Below are 20,472 nucleotides of genomic sequence, written 5' to 3'. Positions count from 1 at the left end.
TTTGTAAATAAGACAAAACTTGCAACATCACGAAGCAATTGTGATACAGAAATGAGTGTGATGGATAAACAAGAAGCAAAGAAGACATGTCTCAGTGTGAGACGTCCTCCAAGATTCAAACTTCCAACCCTTGTTGCCCACGCAATCTGTCCGTTTGGCATCCCAATTGGACAAGGCGCAATCGTATGTATATCCGTAAGTAAACGCACATCGCCGGTCATGTGATAGGATGCTCCAGAGTCAATAATAATGTCGTATCGTCGGTCTCTACCATAGAGAAATAATTGCTCTTTCTTACCCGATTGTTTCTCTGACTGATTAGGTTGTTGAGTGTTGACAAACTGAGCTATACTTTCCCACTGCTCCTGAGTGAAATTTGGTATGCCCACTGAGGCAGCCGTAGTTGATAATGAGGATTCTCCAAGTTGAGTGTTGTAAGCTCAGAACCCTGATCCACGACCACCACGACCTCTTCCTTGTCTATCACCACCTCTGCCTCTTGAAACTCTATCTCCACCACGTCCTCCAGTTGACTTATTATTTTCCCACCAATCAGGAAATCCTATCACCTGAAAACAAGTACTCGCTTCATGACCCTGTTTTCCACAGTGCGAGCGCACAGTTGGTGGTTTCCCAAATCGAGATGCAGCTGCTTGCACACTAGCCTGCGGTGTAGCCTGTTGAGGAGATACTGAAGGTGTTGCTGAAAACCCCACAACCGGTGTTCGATCGTCTGTTCCACGCATCATATTAAGATGCCTCTCTTCTTGAATGATCTGAGAGTACACATAATCAAGGTTCAACTCTGTTTGCCGGCTGAGCAAGTTTGACCTTGACGTCCCAAATCTAGAATTATCTAGACCCATGAGAAATTGATGCAAACGGATCTTCTCCTGCATCTTCTCGTATGTAATCATTGAAGCACAATCAGCGCTTCCACAACAGCAAGTAAATCCCTTTTCAAAGTCAGCGAGATCATCCCACATAACTTTCAATTTGCCGAAATACACCTCGACAGTTTCACCGTTATGCTTACACGCAGCAATGTCTGCGTGCAGTTGATGGATTCTTGTATCATCACTGACCGAGAATCTTCTTTGTAGACTTCCCCACATCGCCTTTGCACTATGGACCAATGATATGGATGGGCGCAACTTCGGTTCAACACTGCTGTAAATCCAGCCAATGATCATAGCGTTAACCATGTCCCATTTTTCTTCTTCTTCTGGTTTTCCCACCGGACGCTTCAACGTTCCGTCAACAAAACCGTGTTTTCGTTTGGTACGAAGAAAATTGAGCATCAACTTCGACCATCTTTCGTAATTAACTCCATTCAATAGAATAGGAGTCTGCACGTGACCTGTATCATCTGAAGGATGTAGATAGTACGGAGACCTCAGCGTATCTTGATTAACAAGCGACATGTCTGCTACAGACGAGGACAAACTCGACTCCGGTCCAGTCATTAAATCGTAAAATTAAACGAGAAATAAACTTGGATCTTTATTGATTTGGCTCTGATACCATATTAAGATCTCGTAAACGTTTATGTTGTTATTCATCAGCCGATAGGCAATCCTATTTATACAAGTCTAAGTCTCCGACTATATAGGAGATATACATGAATCAAAGATATACACAAATCTATCGTATAATACTTGTACTTATCCTAATAAAATTCGATCACTTGTGCTCCAAGCTTTATCCTTTGATTACATTTCATGCTTAATTTTTCTTTTCCTGTCTGTCTCCACTTTACTACTAAAGATTTTGAATAGTTTATTTATTGATTGAAAATCAGGGGATGTTCCACGCCACTCAACTGATAATAGTCTTTGGTTATTAAAATCAAGATCCATATATAGAATGAGTCTAGGCAAAATCTACGGCACTACTATTTCTAAGAGGACATCTTATTCTTGGCTCTGAAACTTTAGTGATCGTCGGTTAGTCTCTTGTGCTTTTGGATAACTCACACTCCTTACTCGAATCTGTATTGAAAACCTTTTACCAATTAGCATGACAAATCATCTTCAAAACATACATGGCATATCCATTAAATACATAGAAGGAGTACTGGTAGTTATTACTTATTTCTCTATACCATACCAGGAGTCAATACCATGACTCAGCTGATTTTTAACATTGTAATAGGTACCACAATTTCAGATTCTTAGAGATATTTTAGATGACAGAAGAGAGAGAGCAAACAGCTTCTCTATCTATCTAATCTGTGGTCGCTTGAATGATGAGTTGGACATAGGAAGTGTCATCTCTACCTTTGATCTTTCTTGATTTTGCATCACCTGACCAGTTACTCCTCTTCGACCACCAGACCCTTCTCCAGAACTCTCACCAGAGCTCTTCCTCCGCCTCTCGTTGTGTCCAGCTAAGCGTCTCCGACAGCTTCTTTTAGCTTCATCAAACTCTGGGAGCTCGTGAAACCTGTTTCAAACCATTCAAAGTTACAGCAAGTGTGTGTCTTATAACACTCGGCAAAAGTTTGTATGGTACCTGCTGCATTGTTGACAAAAGCGTTGTATAACGCCTGCGAGATAGACAGAAGATGCCTTTGCATGAACTTCACACACTTTGTGTCTCCGGTGATACTGTTTATCCTCTTTCAAATCAGTTGTGCATCTATCTACTTGACAAAGCCGCGATGAGACACGGTTGCTGCTAGATCCTTTAGACCTATCCATCACTCCTCTCCTCTTCTCTTCCTCTCTCTCAACTTCTTCTTCTTCCTCCGTATCATTCTCTAATTCTTCATCCACCTGGTAACTTGACATACTAGCCTTCTTCTTCAGATACCCTAGTCCTTGTGCTTTTTTGCCCTCCATTTCAGGAGAGAAACTTAAAGCTCTAGTCTTATTGGAAGCTCTTGTAGGCTAAGAAATGTTGAGGAATGAGACTTGGTGATATTGCTGAGGAGGTTGAAGCATTTTGAAGTGTTTAAAAGGTGAAGTAAAGTTCGGTCATGGACCACTGGGTTTTTGTATGCTTCTCTGGTGGAATAAGTGCATGATTACGTTGATAAGCTACCTCAAAAAAAATAGTGGAAAAGAAAGAAAATAGATTAGATAGATTGGGTATAGAAACTCTTAAGATGTTTTTGACAGTTTTCATTTGTTTGTTTTTTAGTTATAGACTTTGGTTTACAGAAGTATGACATTTTCATTTGTTTGGTTGTATCAGATCATTTTATCTTGAAGTAATCATTGGTTGCCTTATAGAAGATGTTTTTATTGGCCTGCCCCTGTATGCAATAGTACATACGGTCCATAGTTTACACATGGACTTAACTCTTTTTTTATTTATTTGGAACACACACATGGACTTAACTCATAAACCAGTTTCTTCTGTTCTTTAGGAACCAAACAAAAGTCTTATCAATAATTTGATGTGACTCTTGAATTCCTTTTCTTGCTGCAGCAAACCTTGAGTATTCTTTTGCTAGGCTCAAATCTTAGGATTTGATCTCTTGTTGGTTTTGCGTTTGATCGTGTTTACTTGATGTCATAAGCATGATGATGTATGTTAGATGTGTCTGGACCATGACAATAAATAGAGTAGATGCTTATATACGATTCTCTTCTTCTTCTTTTTTTGTGCTAGGATTTATTATCACCACTGCTAATATAAAGATTCTTTGTAGAAGTGGGGAATTACGGATTGAAAGATGGAGATAGAACAATAAGAGTACTTTAATTAAAGGGTTGATGCAAACAGACATCTTAGAACCAGAAAGAGATTTGTTTTGAGTTTTTTTTGGGATCAATTTGTTTTGAGTTCTAAGGTTATTTTTTACCTGCTTAAAAGTAGCAATATCTCTCAGTTTAGATTTTTTTTACAGTGTGTCACTGTGTTGTGTTGTGGAGGATTCATCGCTGACAGATTCCACTAACTACCTCATAACTATGAATAGAGTTACTGAAACAAATGAATGTAACTTTGAATCTTTGAGTTGAACAGCTAAAGAAGTAGTAGCAAATAGATAAGTTGTTTTACTTACTCTTTCATTGGTTGACTGATAAACTTTGCCATCATCTTTTTTACAGTTGAACTTTTGTTTTCTTGGTGTTGAATTATATATCTGACTGAAACTGGAATACTAATTACTGGTTAGTGAAAGAGACAAGACACAAAGGTTTCACATCCACATTGTACTCTCTCCCAGACGCAACTTAGTTTTTCTTGTTTTGTTTTGCAAAAGCTGCATTTGTTGTTTCTACAGAACTGAACATGTAAACTTGTCTCATGAGTTTCCGGTTTGTTTTGGTCCGGTTAGATGATTACTTATTAGGTTAGAATTGCAGTTTAATATTAATTGTAAACTGTATTGATCTTATAAATAATTTTATTTATCTCAAAAACTATTGGTCAAATATGTGTTATTAATAAAAATATAAATACATTTTAATCATTTTCTTAATTTATACGAAAATGTCAAAATGACATCCTGTATGACACGAAAAAGAGTATAAGTCGTATAACTAATTGATTCATTTTTGGTTTAGTGAAAATGATTTAATGCAGTATAAATGGACTCTGATTGTCCACTTGTCACATCTCCTTCGTAAGGACACTATATAACCGATAGATAATATTCATCTGTTCCACAAAAAAAGGATAATATTCATCTTTTTCATTTTAGATATCGTTTCAGATTTGTGCATGAAATTAATAAATATTTAATTTTAAAATTTTTTTAAATAAAAACATCGTTAACTATACAATTAACCATATTTCAACCAATAGATAAATAAATTGGAGAATATAAAAAATTATATATCATATAAAAAAATAAAATTTTTTTTTCATTATGTCATATTTTATAGAGAAATACCCTAGGATAACAATAAAAAAGTTTTTATCACAAATATAGACTCTAAAGATCAAAATGACCAAAATGTTTCATTAAAGAGGTAAATATATATACATATACCCCTAGGGTTAACCAATCTAAACCTTAGGGTTTAGAGTTAAGGGGTGGAGGATTTGAGATTAAGGTTTAAAATTTTATAAAATAAAAAATAAATATTTGAAATTTGAAAATAAAAAATTTGAAAAATAGTTTCAAAAAGTATTTTCGAATTACAAAGAGAAAATTTCAGAAACAAAAATAAAAACAAAAATTTCAAAAAAAAAATTTATAAAAAAGTTCGAATTTGAAAACATATAATCTAAAACTATTAATTTTTTATTTGTATGTATATATCTAGGGTATTATGGTCTTTTTACCTATTAAATGAAACATTTTGGTCATTTTTCTACTTATGATCTATTTTTGTGACAAAAACTTAAAAATTGTCTAATCAAGAGAACTGTCCTATTTTATATTAGTTTAGTTTGAAACTAATTTTTTGTTATTAATTCATTGTATTGATTAAATATTAATTTTTTTAACTGTCCTAGGTGTTTTGCCGCATATACGGGCATAATATTTTACAAATATTTATTATTTTATGTTTTATTAATTCAAAAATCACCATAATAAATTATTATTTATGTTTTCGAAAAGTTTAAATCAAACATCAAATTATTTATATTTGAAAAACACTCGCACCTTAGAAATATTTTAGAAAATATCTTTATACAAATGTTTTTGTTTGATTAATATTTAACTATAAATTATTTTATATCTTAATTTTTTAATTTTTAACTTATATGATATAAAATATTGTTTATATATAAATATATATATATATATATATATATAATTTATTATTTTAAAAGTATGTTTTATAAATTATCTAATATGACATATAAATCTAATATAAAATTTGTTCTTAGTTATAAGTAAATTATATCTAAACATTTTTTAAGGACATCAACCACATTAACTTGTCTAACTTTGTTAGCTTTTTATGCATTGAGTAAAACTGTGAGTTTTCAATGCGACAAAATCTCAACTGTTCCAGCTGATTCTATCTTTTTGCATTCTGATAAACATGTAAGAGAACCTTTTAAAAAAATATTTGTTCTCGAAAATATCCCATCAGAGGTTGACATAACAGTACTAATCTTCAGCAATACTAGAGCATCTTTGTCCGCGTGCTTGTGAAAACAAAGTTTTGTAGATTAGTAGTACCAAGTTTCTTTGAATCGATTCGCGTTGTTGATTGTAAAAGAAAAGGCGAGCGATATATTATAATATTACTTTCTAATAACTGACGAGGAACAAGATTTGTCTCTTCGTTTATGGGAATGTCAATTCATTCTTCAAAGATTGTTTCTACTTTTTTTTTTTTTTTTTTTTTGGCTCAACTACAACTTTCATTCTCCAACATAGTTCATGGTTACAATAGGCATGTCGGTCTCAAACACAGATTTTAACCATAATGGCACAATAGAGTATACAACCTAGAAACATGATTCTCTATGGAAAAATCTTCCTTTGCTACTCTATCCGCTGCCTTGTTTCCATTGCAGGGGTAATACGACACTTTGAAACTTGGGTTTTCAGAGATGTGGTGGTGGATTTCCTGCATGATCGGGTTGAGTTTTGGTCATATCTCCTCCTGTCCAGCGATCATTTTTGCAAGAACCAGTGAATCTGTTTCAAATATCACCGGCTTATATCCTAGGCTACACATCGATTGCATTGCCCATTTAATATCTTCTGCCTCGGTTTCAATAGGTGATCCCATTCTCTGAGTACCCTTGACTCCCGCCCATAGCATTTGCCCTCTACTGTCTTTGCTTAACCATCCCACTCCGCTTCTTAGGTGCTCTTGTCGCCAGGCGCCATCAGAGTTACACTTGATTCATTGGGGAGGGGGTGCTTTCCATTTGACTCGTGGGTTACTGTGGTGGGGTGTTTTAACCGCAATATGATCCTCCTCTTTTCTACCAATCCATTCCTCCATGTCCTCCGTGGCTTTTGCAACCGTGCTTAGTGCGGAGTAGTCAGTTCCTTTGAATATATACTCATTCCTGTTTTTCCAAATTCTCCAAAGCAACCAAGGAACCAAATCATCATATGCCTTAAGATCAGGGGTATGATGCTTTTGATTCGTTACTCTGTATATATTGGCATATAGAGAATCTGACATTACACCATTCGGAGGAGCTTGTATCGGAGAGACTGCCCAAATCAGGCGAGCATAAGGGCATGTGAACAAGATATGTTTCACAGTCCATAGAAAACCTTCCACAGCTACCATTTTGGCTATATGTCTTCGATGCATGTTGGCTGCAGCTGGAAGAGTCTCGCTGATGCATTTCCAGAGAAAGTGACGAACCTTTGGGCTCGTTTTCATCTTCCAGATTTGTCGATAGAGCTCATCGAGACTTTGCTGATCAACTTTTTTGGATGTCTGATCTCTACTGATGTAATTCCGTTGGACCCAATAACCGGACTTCACCGTATAGTGGCATGTTTGTGTGTAGTCCCAAGCATATGAGTCTTCACCGAGGCTTCCTTGTGGATTTATCGCCAAGATTTTCTCTAAAATGTATGCTGGGAAGATTGCTTCCACGAGGTCTCTATTCCATTCTCTGCCTGGTATAGTCATTATATCACTAACACACAAATTCAGTGTCACAAGCTGCATGTACTGCAAGGGTATGATCTTTGTTGCGGTACTCATTAAAGCTGGTGTGCTTCCTATCCAACGGTCTTCCCAAACCTTTGTGGTCTTGCCATTTCCAATCACCATTCGAGCTCCTTGTCTGATCAGTCTTTGAGCTGCAATGATCATATGAAGGCCTTGAACCTACAGTAGCATTCAACAGGTTCGATGTTCTGAAGTATCTGCTCTTGTAGATTCTACCGAGGAGTGAGTTCGGATTGGTGATTATCCTCCATAGTTGTTTCCCAAGGAGAGTTATATTGAAGTCTTCTAGGTCTTTGAAGCCTAGACCCCCTTTGTCTTTTGGTCGACTAAGATCTCCCCAGCTTTTCCAGTGCATGCCTCGTGTGAGTCTTTATTATTCTTCCACCAGAAGTTTGAAAACAGCGAGACAATCTGCGTGCATATCGTCTTTGGGGGGGAGGAAGCATGACATCGTGTAGGTTGGTAGTGCTAGAGTCACTACTTTAAGGAGCACTTCCTTGCCTCCTGTGGAGAGGACCTTATTCTGCCAACCATTCATCCTTAGCTCCATTTTTTCCTTCAGGAAGCTCATGATCGAGATTTTTGACCCTCCAAATGATTCTGGCAGGCCTAGATAGATCCCATCACCTCCTGTTTGTTCAATGCCAAGCTTCTGTTTGATGGCTTCTCTTCTTTCTGCTGGGATGTTTTTTCCAAAATAGATGCTTGATTTTTGGTAATATATCCTTTGACCTGAAGCAAGGCTGTACTCCGGAGAATTAGGTGATTCGATTGAGCTCTTCATCCGAGTGTTTGCAGTAGAACATGCTATCGTCTGCATATAAGAGGTGAGAGACTGATGGTGCTCCTCTTGCTACCGAGAGCCTTGTAAGTTCCCCTTTGCTTTCTGCTTGTTGTAGTCTCTGAACAAGCATTTCAGTACAAATGACAGAGATATGGCAAAAGGGGGTCACCCTGTCTGATCCCTCTTGTCAGCTTGATGTCTCCATTTGGGGCTCCATTGATCAATACCTGATATTGTACTGAGGTAACACACGACATGATGACTTTGCACCAGTCTTCAGAGAAGCCTAGAGTTCTGATCGCCTTTTCTAGAAAGGCCCACTCCACTCTGTCAAAGGGCTTTGACAGGTCTGTTTTGATCGCAATGTGTTCTCGTGAGCACTTAATGTTGGAGATGAGTGCGTGTAGTAGCTCGTGTGCAATCAAAATGTTGTCAGATATCAGCCTATCTTCTACAAAAGCAGCTTGCGTCTTAGTAATTATTCCAGGAAGGATATTTTTCAGATGCTTGCTTAAGAGTTTAGAAACAACTTTATAGGCTACATTACATAGAGGCCGAAATTCATCTAGCCTTTTAGCGTTCAGCTTCTTCGGGATGAGACATGTTGTTTCTATTTATGCGATCCAGCTTATATCTAAGCTCTATTCCCCATTCTCATTTCTTACTTCATAATAATGCACTTTGACAAACAAAAAACAACACCAAAGCATTTGATTCTTGTGTTTTTTTTTTGTTTATAACAAAACAAAAAAAAAAAAACCTCAGTTTTGTCATTTCAAGAAGAATATCACGTGTTTACAGAGAAAAGGAACATCATTAGAAACAAATGATCATTCATTTCCACTACAATGAACGAGACACCGTTTTGAACTCAGTCAAGCAAGAGTGAAGAATCTTCTGACGTTTCTGAAGCTGTTGACGTTCGTTTTGCAGCATATCAATAGCTCCGGGTGCAACGAACATATCCATGAACTTCTCATCGTTTACTGCAAACAAATCCACACCAAGTGCAACCACTAGCCTGTCTCGGCTGCAATCACAAAACAATCAATTTTAAGTCAAATAAAATCAAACGAAAACGATGTCTTCTTCAGCATGAAACAAGTAGAACTTACCAAGGTGTTAGAAACCCTGAGTTTAGAGTCGACGTTACGCTTCTTTCTACAAGAACTTCACGTATTCTAGCAAAATGTTGTGCAGCTGATGAACATATCTCAGTGTAAGCAGAGCTTGATTTCATTCCATTTTCCGTGGTACCAAACAGAAGCCCACCTCCTCCGTTCTGAATCCTAAGTGGCTGTATGTTCCTGTTTCCTCCCATTCTCGCCACTCTTTTTCTGGCTCCACCACCATCATGATGATGACCATTGCCAATCTCTTTCTTTACCAAATCATATCCTATCTCACATGGCTGGTCTGGTGATGGTGTCTCAGGGACTGTTATATGTGTTTCCTCTCCTTTCCCTGGTGTTGTCTCTTGGGCCTTACTCTTCTCAGGAGGAATGTTTTCTTGATCTTTCTTTGGCTCATCACGCCCTGTATCAGAAAGCTCGAAGCAAAACGAACCAATACCAGAGGCTTGGTTAGGTTTGTAATAAGAGCCAAAAGCTCCTCCTTGGTGGTAGTCACTCTCATAGCAGGCCATTGAGTATGGGCTCGTCACCGAATCAAGATGGTGTCTTACTAGTTGCTTGCACTGTTTCGCAAGATTCTTCACGAAGCGACTGTAACAGTTCCGTAGAGCAGCATGAAAACCAACGTATCCATCCATATTTTCAGCTTTCTTCTCATCTGCTATCAAAGAAACTTCATGAGATGCAGGGGATCTATGAGATTTTAAGAGATCAAGGATCATATTCTTACATTCTGAGTTTTGGTTCAGGTTTCTTTCGAGAGCAATTTCAAAGAGACTTCCTAACACAAAGGCAAGCCTGTCACAGGCTGTGTCCAGAAGAGGAGCGAGCCACGACCGTGCTGCGGTTCTAGCAATCTCTGCTGAAGCTTCTGTTACTCCTTTACCACCTCCCCGCCCAGCATGAGCTAGCAGAATGTTTGCTACCTGAAAAATTGAGGCTAACTTTGAGTTTATATGGGAAGTATAAAAATGTTGTTTACTGAGTAAAACAGATAAAGTGTACCTTCTCTCTTGACACTGGAGGGCACTCGATTGAGTAGGCAGCACAACGGAACTCATGAATGACTCTTTCAAAAGCAGCTCCTCCATAGAGTCTAAGAACAGCATTAGGCGGCTTAATATCCAGACACACGCCGGGCCAGCTTCCAATACCACTCTCGCCACGTTCTTCTTCGGTTGTTTTCCCCCATTGCTCAGGTGCTGGATTTGCGGCTCCATCAATCAAAGCTCCCTTAACAAACCAAAGCAAAACAATGTCATTTCTCAACTCATTTACTAAAGACTTAAAAACTGTACTTTTACAATTTACTCACCACATGATTGCTAATAGAAGCCATATATAGCATTGCTGCTTTTCTGAGATGAGCAACATCAGAAGTAGCCTGGATCTTCATATCCATTCTCAGCATATCATCAGTTACCTCAGAGCAGCGCTGTTCAAGCAAAGCTAGTGTTGCTGGAGCAGCGTCCTTGTACCTCTTCTGAAGCTCAGACTCTAAGAAATCTCTTAACGACCCAAAACCAATATGAGAACGGAACTTTTCTTCATCAAATCCTCCCTTGACACCCTCACGCAAATGCCGTATAACGTCCATGTCCACCTGAGATATCTGTCTACGAAACTCATCGTTTGAGACAGTGCTCCTGTCTTTAGGCAACGCAACAAAGTAAGGACGAGTGTTCTCCCCAAGGTACCCACTAGCACTGAGGTAACGATCAACTTCACCACGATCATTAAACTCCTGCAAAGTGTTGGATACTCAAATTAGCAAAAAGAAACATCAACTTAAGTGATTGTGTGTTTCAAACACTCTAGTAGTACCTTGAGGCGATTATCAAACTTGGAGACAACAACAATCGTCCTCCGGAAGCTTGAATCAATCTCACGAACAGCATCAAGCCACAAAGAAGAGCACCACTCCACACTACTCTGCTGAAGGAACAAGAGGATGCGATGTGGAGGAGAAGCCAGTGACTTGACCATCGATAGAATTTCATCAGGTGTGGTCTCAGGCTCTCCTTTCTTTGCCTGCACACACAAAACCGAATTTGTTATTAATCTACCGAACCGAAAATCAAAATCTCAACCCTCCAGAGAGAGAGCTACTGTTACCTTCAGAACAAACCCAGGAGTATCGATGATAGTGAGATTGGGAGAATGAGCATACTCAGCTCTCATGACAATCGGCTTTGGCGAAACTGCCGTCTTCGTCTTCCTCAAAAGCGCCTCCGTTCTAGACCTAATCACATCCGCTACTGCTGTAGCCGAAACAATCGGACTTCCATACTCTTCCGAATCTTCATCCTAAACAAAACCAAAACTCAACACCATTCATCTCAATCGAAAAATAATAGTTACGGTTACCTGGAATCTACACCGTGGCTCTAACGCTGATACATCGTGAACCATCTGGAGAATCAGAGGACGGCGCGTCCCCATTTCGACCTCGCGGACGTTGAATCGGAACCCTAGGAGCGCTTCGAGAAGAGAGCTTTTTCCGTCTGATTGACCACCGATGGCTACGATCTCCGGTATCGGAAGTTTCTCACCGAAAGCGACGGCGGCTGCTTGGAGACGGTTGTAGGCTTCGAACCGTGACCTAGACTCCGAAGTGGCCGGATCCTGGGAGTGAGATTGCATCTTCGATTGAGACTGATTGTTTCTACGGGAAGACGGGGTTTTAGTGGGTGTGGTAAGGTATGAGTTTGAATTCGCCATTGACGAGGGAGAAAGAGTGTTCAAGATTCGCAGAGATGAAACGTTGCGAGATGATACCGACTCGGAGAGCGTAAGAGAAAATCGAACTTCAGATTTTGAAATTTGAATTGATTGGCTTTAATGGGCTTTCCCTGAAGTCCATCTAATATGTTATGGAAAAGTTAAATCGTGGTTAATGCAGAACCGTCCTAATTAAAGTATAATAACGGATCTTAAACCGGTTTGGTTTTGGTGTTTAATCGTAATTTGTTAGTAAACCGTAAATGTATCCGTTAGAAAATTATTGCTAACAAAAAGCAGAGGAGGTCTCTCTCTCTCTCTCTCTCTCTCTCTCTTCGAGGAACTGGTGAGATTCTTAGATCAGTAAGCTTGTTTGTCGATTCATGTAATCTGTAGATCCTGAATTTGCTTTTGATCCGTTGTTATCTCGTTTAGAGTTCGCGTGAAACCGATGCGATCCGTTGGGTTTCGTAATCCTCTTTGCGATTTTGCTTTAGGGTTTCAAGTTTCCTAAATCGTTCGTTATTTATTTGTTGCAGTAATGTTGAATCAACGCTGGACTCACTCGTGAAACCCCCGTTGAGGTACTTCTCTGTCGTACGCTAGAGTTTGATCTATTGTAAAGCGTGATTGTGCTTTAATTTGGTGTTTTAGTTATGGATATTATCTATATGGGGACTTAAAGATCGGTTATAGAAAGTGAATAGAGGTAGATAGTACTAGATACTTAATACACATACGTTCGAATCTATTTGGTTTCTTTCTTGGTGCGATCACCATTGTTGATTCCTTAATAGCTTATTTGTGAGAGTAAAGGATTATGTTCATGCGAATAGACATAGGGAATCAATGTTGAGGCTACAGATTTGTTTAGAGTTCCAAGTTTTGTTCTTTCACCTGTTTTCATCATACAAGTAATATTTCCTCTCTGTTTTTGTTTCTTTTTGTTTGTTTACAGTAGTATGTTTGTGTGGAGAAACCATCGCTGACAGATTCCATTACACTGGATAGAGTCACTGAAACAATTGAAGATAAGATCGGATCTTGGAGGCAAACACCTAAAGAAGTAGCAGCAGTAAAACAGATAAGCTCTTCTACTGCCGATTCTTGCTTACTTTTGTTTTGGTTCTATCAAACCCCAAAAAGATCATATGGTGTCAGATTCTTATTTGGGGACATTGTCCCGTTGCGTGAAGCCTAGACCCTGAGAAAAAAAATTGAAATCATGGCCCCAACAACTCTATTGTTTGGTGGTAGTGCATGTCTAAGTAAATGATGGAAAGTATGACACCCACGGCTTACAAAAACAACAAACGGCTTAAGAAAAGTCTATAGACAGAGACTGTACCCACGGCTTTCAATACAAATTTTAGACAAAGACTATGAAACGTTGGTTGGATCAAATGTCCCGTGGCTTGCAAAAAGGTCTTTAGACACAAAAAGACTATGAATGTTGGGATGGATAAAACGACCAACATAAAGTCTTTAGACATAGACTGTGAGTTACCCACGGCTTATAAAGTCTTTAAACAAAGACCATGAGTTTAAAATGGGCTATGAAGAAGAGAGTCTTTAGAAAATATTGCTACCCACGGCTTATGAAAAGTTTTAGACAAAGACTTTGACATTCTTGCTACACACAGCTTATGTAAAGTCTTTAGACAAAGACTGAATCTGACCAACAACAGCTCTATGAGAAGAGTCTTTATGGAAGTCAATACTACAACTACCCACGGCTTTATGGAAGTCTTTAGCCAAACAGAATTATTGCTTGACGACTACCCACGGCTTAAAGAATGTTTTCAGACAAAGACTAGGGGTTAGTCTTAATGAAGTCTAAATGCAAAGACTAATGAATTGAAACGGGTTCCCTGCTTTACCAGTAGTACCCACGGCTTAGTAAAACAACAAACGCCTTAAGAAAAGTTTTTAGACAAATTGTGATTGAACCCTCGGCTTGCAAAATCTTATAGACAAATCCCATGCAGTTGTTGGATGAAAGAACGACCAACAGCTCTGGAAACGTCTTAAGGGGCTTATAAAGATGAAGACTGTGAGTTGGATGTGAAAACGACATCACCACAAGCTGATATGAATCAAAAACAGACCACAAGTCTTAAGACAGAGAGTATGAAAACAAACAAGGATCAAAGGCTGAAAAAGAGTTTAAGACACAATGGCTTAATCCAAGTCTTAAGACAGAGAGTATGAAACAAACATTGACTTGGTTTGGACTAGATTGCTGGGAAAAACTACCAACAGCTTAAACCAAAGTCTTAAGACAGAGAGTATAGACCAAAAATTGAGTTTCTTCCTACACACAGCTTATGAAAAGTCTTTTAAGACTTTGAGTTGCTTTGCTTGTACACGGATTATGAAAGGTCTTCAAAATGATGACTATGAACTGGATGTAAAAACAACTAACCGTGGATGGAAAAACACGACCACAGGTTTAATTGCACACAAACCTACTACTTGTTGGATGGAAAAAACTACCTGCGGCTTAGAAAAGTCTTACACAAAGACAATGGTTGTTCGAGTTGTTGTACGGTAAACACGACTTAAAACAGAGACTATGAACCAAAACAATACTCATAAGGCTTAATAACAGCTAGACAGAGAAGGACCAAAAGCTGAAAAAGAGTTTAAGACAGGTTATATGAATCGAAAACAGACTCCTTACTTCACCACAAGCCTTGGCAAAGTATTTAGACAAATGGAAAACTACCACTGGCTTACACCAAGTGTTAAGACAGAGACTATGAGCCAAAGTAGAGTTCGTTTTTGGCTTGATGGAAGGATGGAAGGGGAAACGACCGATGGCTTAAACTAAGTCTTAAGACAGAGACTATGAGCCAAAATTGAGTTCGTTTCTGGCTTGATGGAAGGGGAAAACGACCAACTGAACGGCCTAAACCAAGTCTTAAGACAGAGACTATGATGAACCGAAATTGAGTTGGTTTTTGGCTTATTAGATGGGGAAAGTGACTAAGAACTTAAACCAAGTCTTAAGACAGAGACAATGAACTGAAAACTGATTCTGTGCTTTACTATCCGAGACTTAAAAAAGTTCTCAAATAGTGTTACCCAAGACTATGAATGGAATATAGAAAGTCTTTAGACAAAGATTCGACTTGTTAGATAAGAAAAAGACTATGAATGTATAACACATTCATTACTTTCCCACTCACAGCGTAAAATTCACAAGGTAAGAATGAGGCATTTAAGTGAAGCAGAGACTGATTAATTCTGAATTTTTGCAGGTATGTATGTGCTACTTCAAATTGTTAGAGACTCATAGAAGATTTCAAGTGTAGCAGATTTCTTTGACAGGTATGTGCATTTCAAACTTGTTTGTAATTTAGTTGTTAAAATTATGAAAATCACAAGAAGGAGACAGAAACATGAAGTAAAGATTAGTTTCATCTGTTCAGGTTTGTGCTTCAGAAACTGCTCATATCCTCATTGAGGCTAAGGCTTTGCTCAGGTATATGCTTTTCTTGACTTTGCTCTTGTAAATTGGGATTTTTTACTTATGAAAATTTACAAAGTTAAAGTGATATATACAAAAACTAAAGAAACTGGAAATGAATATCTAAGCTCCAATTAAGCTGACTAGTCAACATTTCTATCATTGGTCTAGCTAGCATCCGTGAGATTCTAGAAAATTAATTGATGAACATGTAGATTTTCTATTTTGATTTTGGAGCATTACTTTTTGTGTTTACAGTGTTTGTAATCTCTATTGCATGTATTATAAATTTTGTCAAATGAATGTATCTTCGAGCTCTTGTAGATCAAAAGTAGGTGAGAGACTCTTGCATATTGTGGTGGTAGTTTTCTTAAATTTCGAATGTTTCTGTTTTGTGTGTTATACTCATAAGCTTCCCTGATCATTCTAAATAGTGTTAATAAAACTCTTTATAGTTTGGTGCTTGTATGCATTATAAGGTATCTCATTTTGTGAAATGGATGTATCTTGGAGCCTCTTGTAGTAAGTGAGAGCCTCCTGCAGATTTGTGGTGCTAATTTCATTGAATTTCGAATGTTTCTGTTTTTGTGTAATCTCTATTGCATGTATTATAAGGTTTCTAATTTGTTGAAATGGATGTATCTTATAGTCTCTTGTAGATCAAAGTAGGTGATAGACTCCTGCAGATTCTGGTGGTCGTTTCATTGAATTTCAAATGTTTATGTCTTTGTGTCAATACTCCTCCTAACCCTGAATGACCGTTCTAAACATGTACAATGTTAGTATTCTCGTTAGTTTGGTGCTTGTATGAGCTATAAGGTTTCTCATCTTGTAAGCTAGATGGATCTTGGAGTCGTAGATAAACTTATAGTATTCTCTTTAGTTTGGTGCTTGCATCATTCTACTATAAGGTTTCTCATTTTATGAAATAGATGTATTTCTTGTAGATTCAACATATTTGAAAGACTAGAGATGGTGGTAGTAGTTTCTTTGCGTCTTGAATGTTATGTTTTCTTTAATGCTCCTTACCCTGGGTGATCATTTTAAACATGTGAAATGACATCTCTACGCTGATGATTACTATGTTAGATTCTTTAAATTGTATATGTCGACTTGAAAATTTCCATGTTATGGTATTTGTGTCTATGCCTTGGTTTCTGAGTCTTGTCAAAAAGTAGACATCACTTAATTTTCACAATTTTATGGAATTCTTCATCATATGCTGATGATTACACGTTACATTTATAGATTTAAATGTTGAATTGAGTTTTTACTATAACAGTGATCGAGAATTCTCTGTTATATACGTGTGTCCTATCCTGTGATCTCTTAGTCGTACAGAGCCGATGAAGCTTCTTAAGTTTCTATGATTGATGTCAAATTCAAGAAAGTAGCTGTATGTAAAGTCTAGTAGTTGTAAACATTTGAAATAGGTGCTCTGGTCTTCTCTTCTCTTTAGGTCGACTAAATGTGATGTCAGATATTCTTTTTTGGAAATTATTGACTCTAGTTTACGTACAAAACCATCCAATTTTCTGTTTGTTGTCCGGCAAATTATCACACTGAATTACCATTACATACTAAAATAATAAGACTCGGATGTTTTATATGATCATCTAAGGAACGGCATAATGTGATTGGTAAACTAAATTCATTTGAGAGTGTCATGCTTATTGTAGATAAGATTCAGCTGTAATCTTTAACGAAAAATAAACTTAGTTGTTGTCTGTCTAAACTAAGATCATTTGAATTTTGATGTTATGTACATACGGTGTTAGAATTTTCTTGCATTTTGGTTGGTTTATCCTACGGTGTATCAATTATTGCTTATCTTATTGCATATTGCTCTAGAATATAATTAGTTATTGTATAAATTGATTTCTCGACTCTTTTCAGTCATAAATTTATTCTTGTACGTTTATCATAAATTATATGCAACTAAAAGTTGATTGGTATTTCGTATGGAGGATAGCTGAATATTAATTTATTCCATTGAACTTTACTATGATTCTACAAAATGTCAACAAACAAATAGAAAAGTAAATATCAATTTATGAGAAGTAGAAGAAGAACTAAAGAGCCTTTGATAACTTGTTACAGCTTCATTCTACAGATATCTGATGATTTCAACTGCATATTTCCCTTTTTTCGTCTCGTTAATCTCTCCAATCTGTGCATAAAAAAACCAATTAACTCAAAAAAAATAACGTTTTTGAAACCAAACACTAACTAAACTCACTTCTTACCTTGAGTCTCCCTTTCCCGCTAACAGAGACAACATCACCAGTCTTTACCGTGGTTCCGTTCTTGGTAACCGTTGCCCAGTTAACCCGAACGTCCCCACTACTGCGAGGTAACAACAAAGAAAAATGATCTCTTTTTTTTTTTCTCAGCAAACATGAGAATGCAATGGAAGATCAAAAAGAAAAGAAAGCTAGCTTACCTAATCAGATCAACTAGCTTTGACCTCGAAATCTTGAAACCAGCACTAGCTACTGCATCAATTCTCAACGAGGCTTCAATGGTTTTGAAGGTATTAGTCCTAATAAAAACAAAAGAATCAAGCCAAAGCAGAAACTGTTTTCAAGGCAAAGAAGGAAGGCAAGCTTAAGAATCATACCTAGGAGGTTCATATTCAAGAGCAAGCAGAGGTATCTTACTACAAGTTACAGAAACATTCCCAACCTATATATGACAGATTAATTATCATAAGGTCAGAGTACTGCTGATCCGAGATCTTGGTTTATGGGCTATATAAATCTAACCTTGTCGAGAGCTGTAACAATAAAGTCAACTAGTTCAGGAACTATCAGGACCTGAGCTCCTTTTTCTTCCTTCATTACCATCAAAGTAAATTAGCCAAAAGAAACAATGTTAATGGAGCTGAAGAATGTTTGTTTATACAGAATCATTCAGATGTTATATATAACCTGAATCAAGATATCCCCAAGCTTGTCCCTGGTGATTCCAGTGCCAAGAATGGCTCCAAGGAAGTCGCCATGAGAACAAGCTTGAAACCCAAAATTCCCTGTGATGCTAGAAAATGAATATAAAAAAAAACATACTCAGACACTCGGACAAAGAACAAAGCTCAAGAATTCATGAACTAGTTATTGTACCTCAAAGCTGCAACTATATCTGGATCATTGGTTAATACATCCGGATGTCCAACCGAGATCCTACACCGCTCAGCCTAAGACAAAAGCACAATTCCAGAGCATTAAGGCTTACAATCTCAGAGGAAACATATACTTAAAAGGTGAAAAATTACCTCAGGGTAACCTCCCTGAGCAACAACTGCAACATCAGCAAGCTTTCCCAAGACTGAAACTGATTCCTTAACAACAGGTGGTGTGAGAAAATCTGTGTGAAGAACTTCTCTTCTTGATGTCGCACGTCTTGCCTACAACCAACCCCACACAAGAGAATGAGACTGAAACAGAGAGAGAGAGAGACTTCACGGGGTAGACAAAAAAAAAAGGGCGAATAAATACCATTTCAAGGATGTGTTTGACTTCCTTAGCAACAGCTTGGTCTCCAACTCCTTTGAGGAGAAGCTCTACATCTCCTTTCATTGCTTCTGCAACGTGGCATCTTCTCAAAGCTGCAATTTTTATTCGTGGGTTACATCAAGATAACAACTTTTGATTGAATCTAAGTAACTAGAAGGTTGAAGCTCATACAGTTAGTTAGTTAGTTAGTTTGATGATAAGCATTGCTCTCAATTAAAGTTCCAAAATTTCCAATTAGTAAGAAGAATCAAATTGAGGGTGTTCTTCCTATAATGAGAATGATGATGTTGAATCTAAAAATCAAGACTTTATGACAGAACACAAAGTAACATAACAGAACAAAGATCAGTTATGGGAAATGAACCTGAGTGTCGGAGAGGGAGAGGCGACGAAGGGAGGACTGTGTGATTGTGAGTTGGGTGAAGATAAGAAGAAGAAGAAGCTGCGACTGATCGGAACGCTTGTCTCAGAACGAGCCATGGAGGTGCGAAGCTGGTGACAGCCATAGCTTCTCGTTCGTTTCAGAAACACTCGGCCCGCTAAAGGAAGGAATTGAAGCCTCTAATTCCCCTAGAAGGTTTCTCAACTTGGAGCTAGCAATAAGTAGTATTAGAAAGTGAGAGATAAAGGATAGATTTAAAAACACCGTCTGGGACAGAAGGTTTCTCAACATTAACTAGATCTCAATCCGCGCAACCGGGCGGTTTTTTGTTTTCATTTTTTTTTATATAAACATTTTGTTTTCAATTCTAAATTGATATATATTATAATATATATGTGTCTATCAATTTTTAAAACATAATAAGTTTACGGTATATTTTTTCATTAAATAGATTGTTTCAAACTTTCACATGTATTTGTATCTTCTTCTATATATATATTTTCGGATTATTATTTCATTATTAAAATCGCATAGATTAGTAAAATATTGTTTTATTGTCATATTCAAAGATATTGTAACATTTCACAGATTTAGAAAGTTTTAAAAAAATTAAACTTTTCGCTTCATAGATTTATATTATCAAGTAAATAATTAAACATTTAGTTTTTGTTTAATTTTTGAAATAAACTATATAGTTAAAAAAAAATCATTGGTTTAAGGTAGTAAAGATTAATCATTGTTAGATAATATGATTTTTGTTATTTAAAAAAAATCTTTATAATTTTAAAAGTTAACATCGACAAATATTTAAATAATTAACATATGGAGGTATAGTATTACAACATTTAATTAAATCTATTTAATTTATACTATCTATAAATCCAATGGATCATGTATTGTTTAAAT

At 37.2% G+C, this 20,472-nt stretch overlaps 4 protein-coding genes across 8 annotated transcripts; all 4 read right to left on the bottom strand.

Moving 5' to 3' along the window:
• Nucleotides 1-1,766: 1,766 nt before the first annotated feature.
• LOC106409181 (squamosa promoter-binding-like protein 4) lies at nt 1,767-3,126 on the bottom strand. Its single transcript, XM_013849856.3, has 3 exons — nt 2,515-3,126; nt 2,280-2,445; nt 1,767-1,991 (listed from the first exon to the last, which is right to left on the bottom strand). Exons 1-3 carry the CDS (start codon nt 2,841-2,843, stop codon nt 1,914-1,916), a joined length of 573 nt encoding a protein of 190 aa, XP_013705310.2. The 5' UTR covers nt 2,844-3,126; the 3' UTR covers nt 1,767-1,913.
• Nucleotides 3,127-7,935: 4,809 nt separating this feature from the next.
• LOC125588381 lies at nt 7,936-8,382 on the bottom strand. The gene has a single exon (XM_048759698.1). It carries the CDS (start codon nt 8,380-8,382, stop codon nt 7,936-7,938), a length of 447 nt encoding a protein of 148 aa, XP_048615655.1.
• A 711-nt stretch (nt 8,383-9,093) lies between these two features.
• Nucleotides 9,094-12,306, bottom strand: LOC106407241 (dynamin-related protein 5A). 2 transcript variants are annotated; one of them, XM_013848073.3, is made up of 8 exons: nt 11,847-12,306; nt 11,595-11,786; nt 11,304-11,510; nt 10,795-11,223; nt 10,485-10,712; nt 10,210-10,405; nt 9,462-10,140; nt 9,094-9,376 (listed from the first exon to the last, which is right to left on the bottom strand). In XM_013848073.3, the coding sequence occupies exons 1-8, from the start codon at nt 12,198-12,200 to the stop codon at nt 9,190-9,192; spliced, it is 2,472 nt and encodes an 823-aa protein (XP_013703527.2). In that variant the 5' UTR covers nt 12,201-12,306; the 3' UTR covers nt 9,094-9,189. The 2 variants fall into 2 exon arrangements, with proteins under 2 accessions (XP_013703527.2, XP_013703528.2); XM_013848074.3 differs by having other exon boundaries at nt 9,462-10,137; nt 11,847-12,304.
• A 5,335-nt stretch (nt 12,307-17,641) lies between these two features.
• Nucleotides 17,642-19,797, bottom strand: LOC106407172 (putative RNA-binding protein YlmH). 4 transcript variants are annotated; one of them, XM_048760683.1, is made up of 10 exons: nt 19,549-19,797; nt 19,167-19,276; nt 18,944-19,075; nt 18,792-18,865; nt 18,603-18,708; nt 18,438-18,506; nt 18,293-18,357; nt 18,116-18,214; nt 17,912-18,018; nt 17,642-17,842 (listed from the first exon to the last, which is right to left on the bottom strand). In XM_048760683.1, exons 1-10 carry the CDS (start codon nt 19,688-19,690, stop codon nt 17,829-17,831), a joined length of 918 nt encoding a protein of 305 aa, XP_048616640.1. In that variant the 5' UTR covers nt 19,691-19,797; the 3' UTR covers nt 17,642-17,828. The 4 variants fall into 4 exon arrangements, with proteins under 4 accessions (XP_048616640.1, XP_048616641.1, XP_022559895.2 ...); XM_048760684.1 differs by having other exon boundaries at nt 17,912-18,015; XM_022704174.2 differs by having other exon boundaries at nt 17,919-18,015.
• Nucleotides 19,798-20,472: the final 675 nt, after the last annotated feature.

The sequence above is a fragment of the Brassica napus genome, chromosome C6 (genome assembly GCF_020379485.1).
Source record: "Brassica napus cultivar Da-Ae chromosome C6, Da-Ae, whole genome shotgun sequence".
In the NCBI taxonomy this organism is placed as follows: domain Eukaryota; kingdom Viridiplantae; phylum Streptophyta; class Magnoliopsida; order Brassicales; family Brassicaceae; genus Brassica; species Brassica napus.
This window is presented reverse-complemented; position numbering and strand designations above follow the sequence as displayed.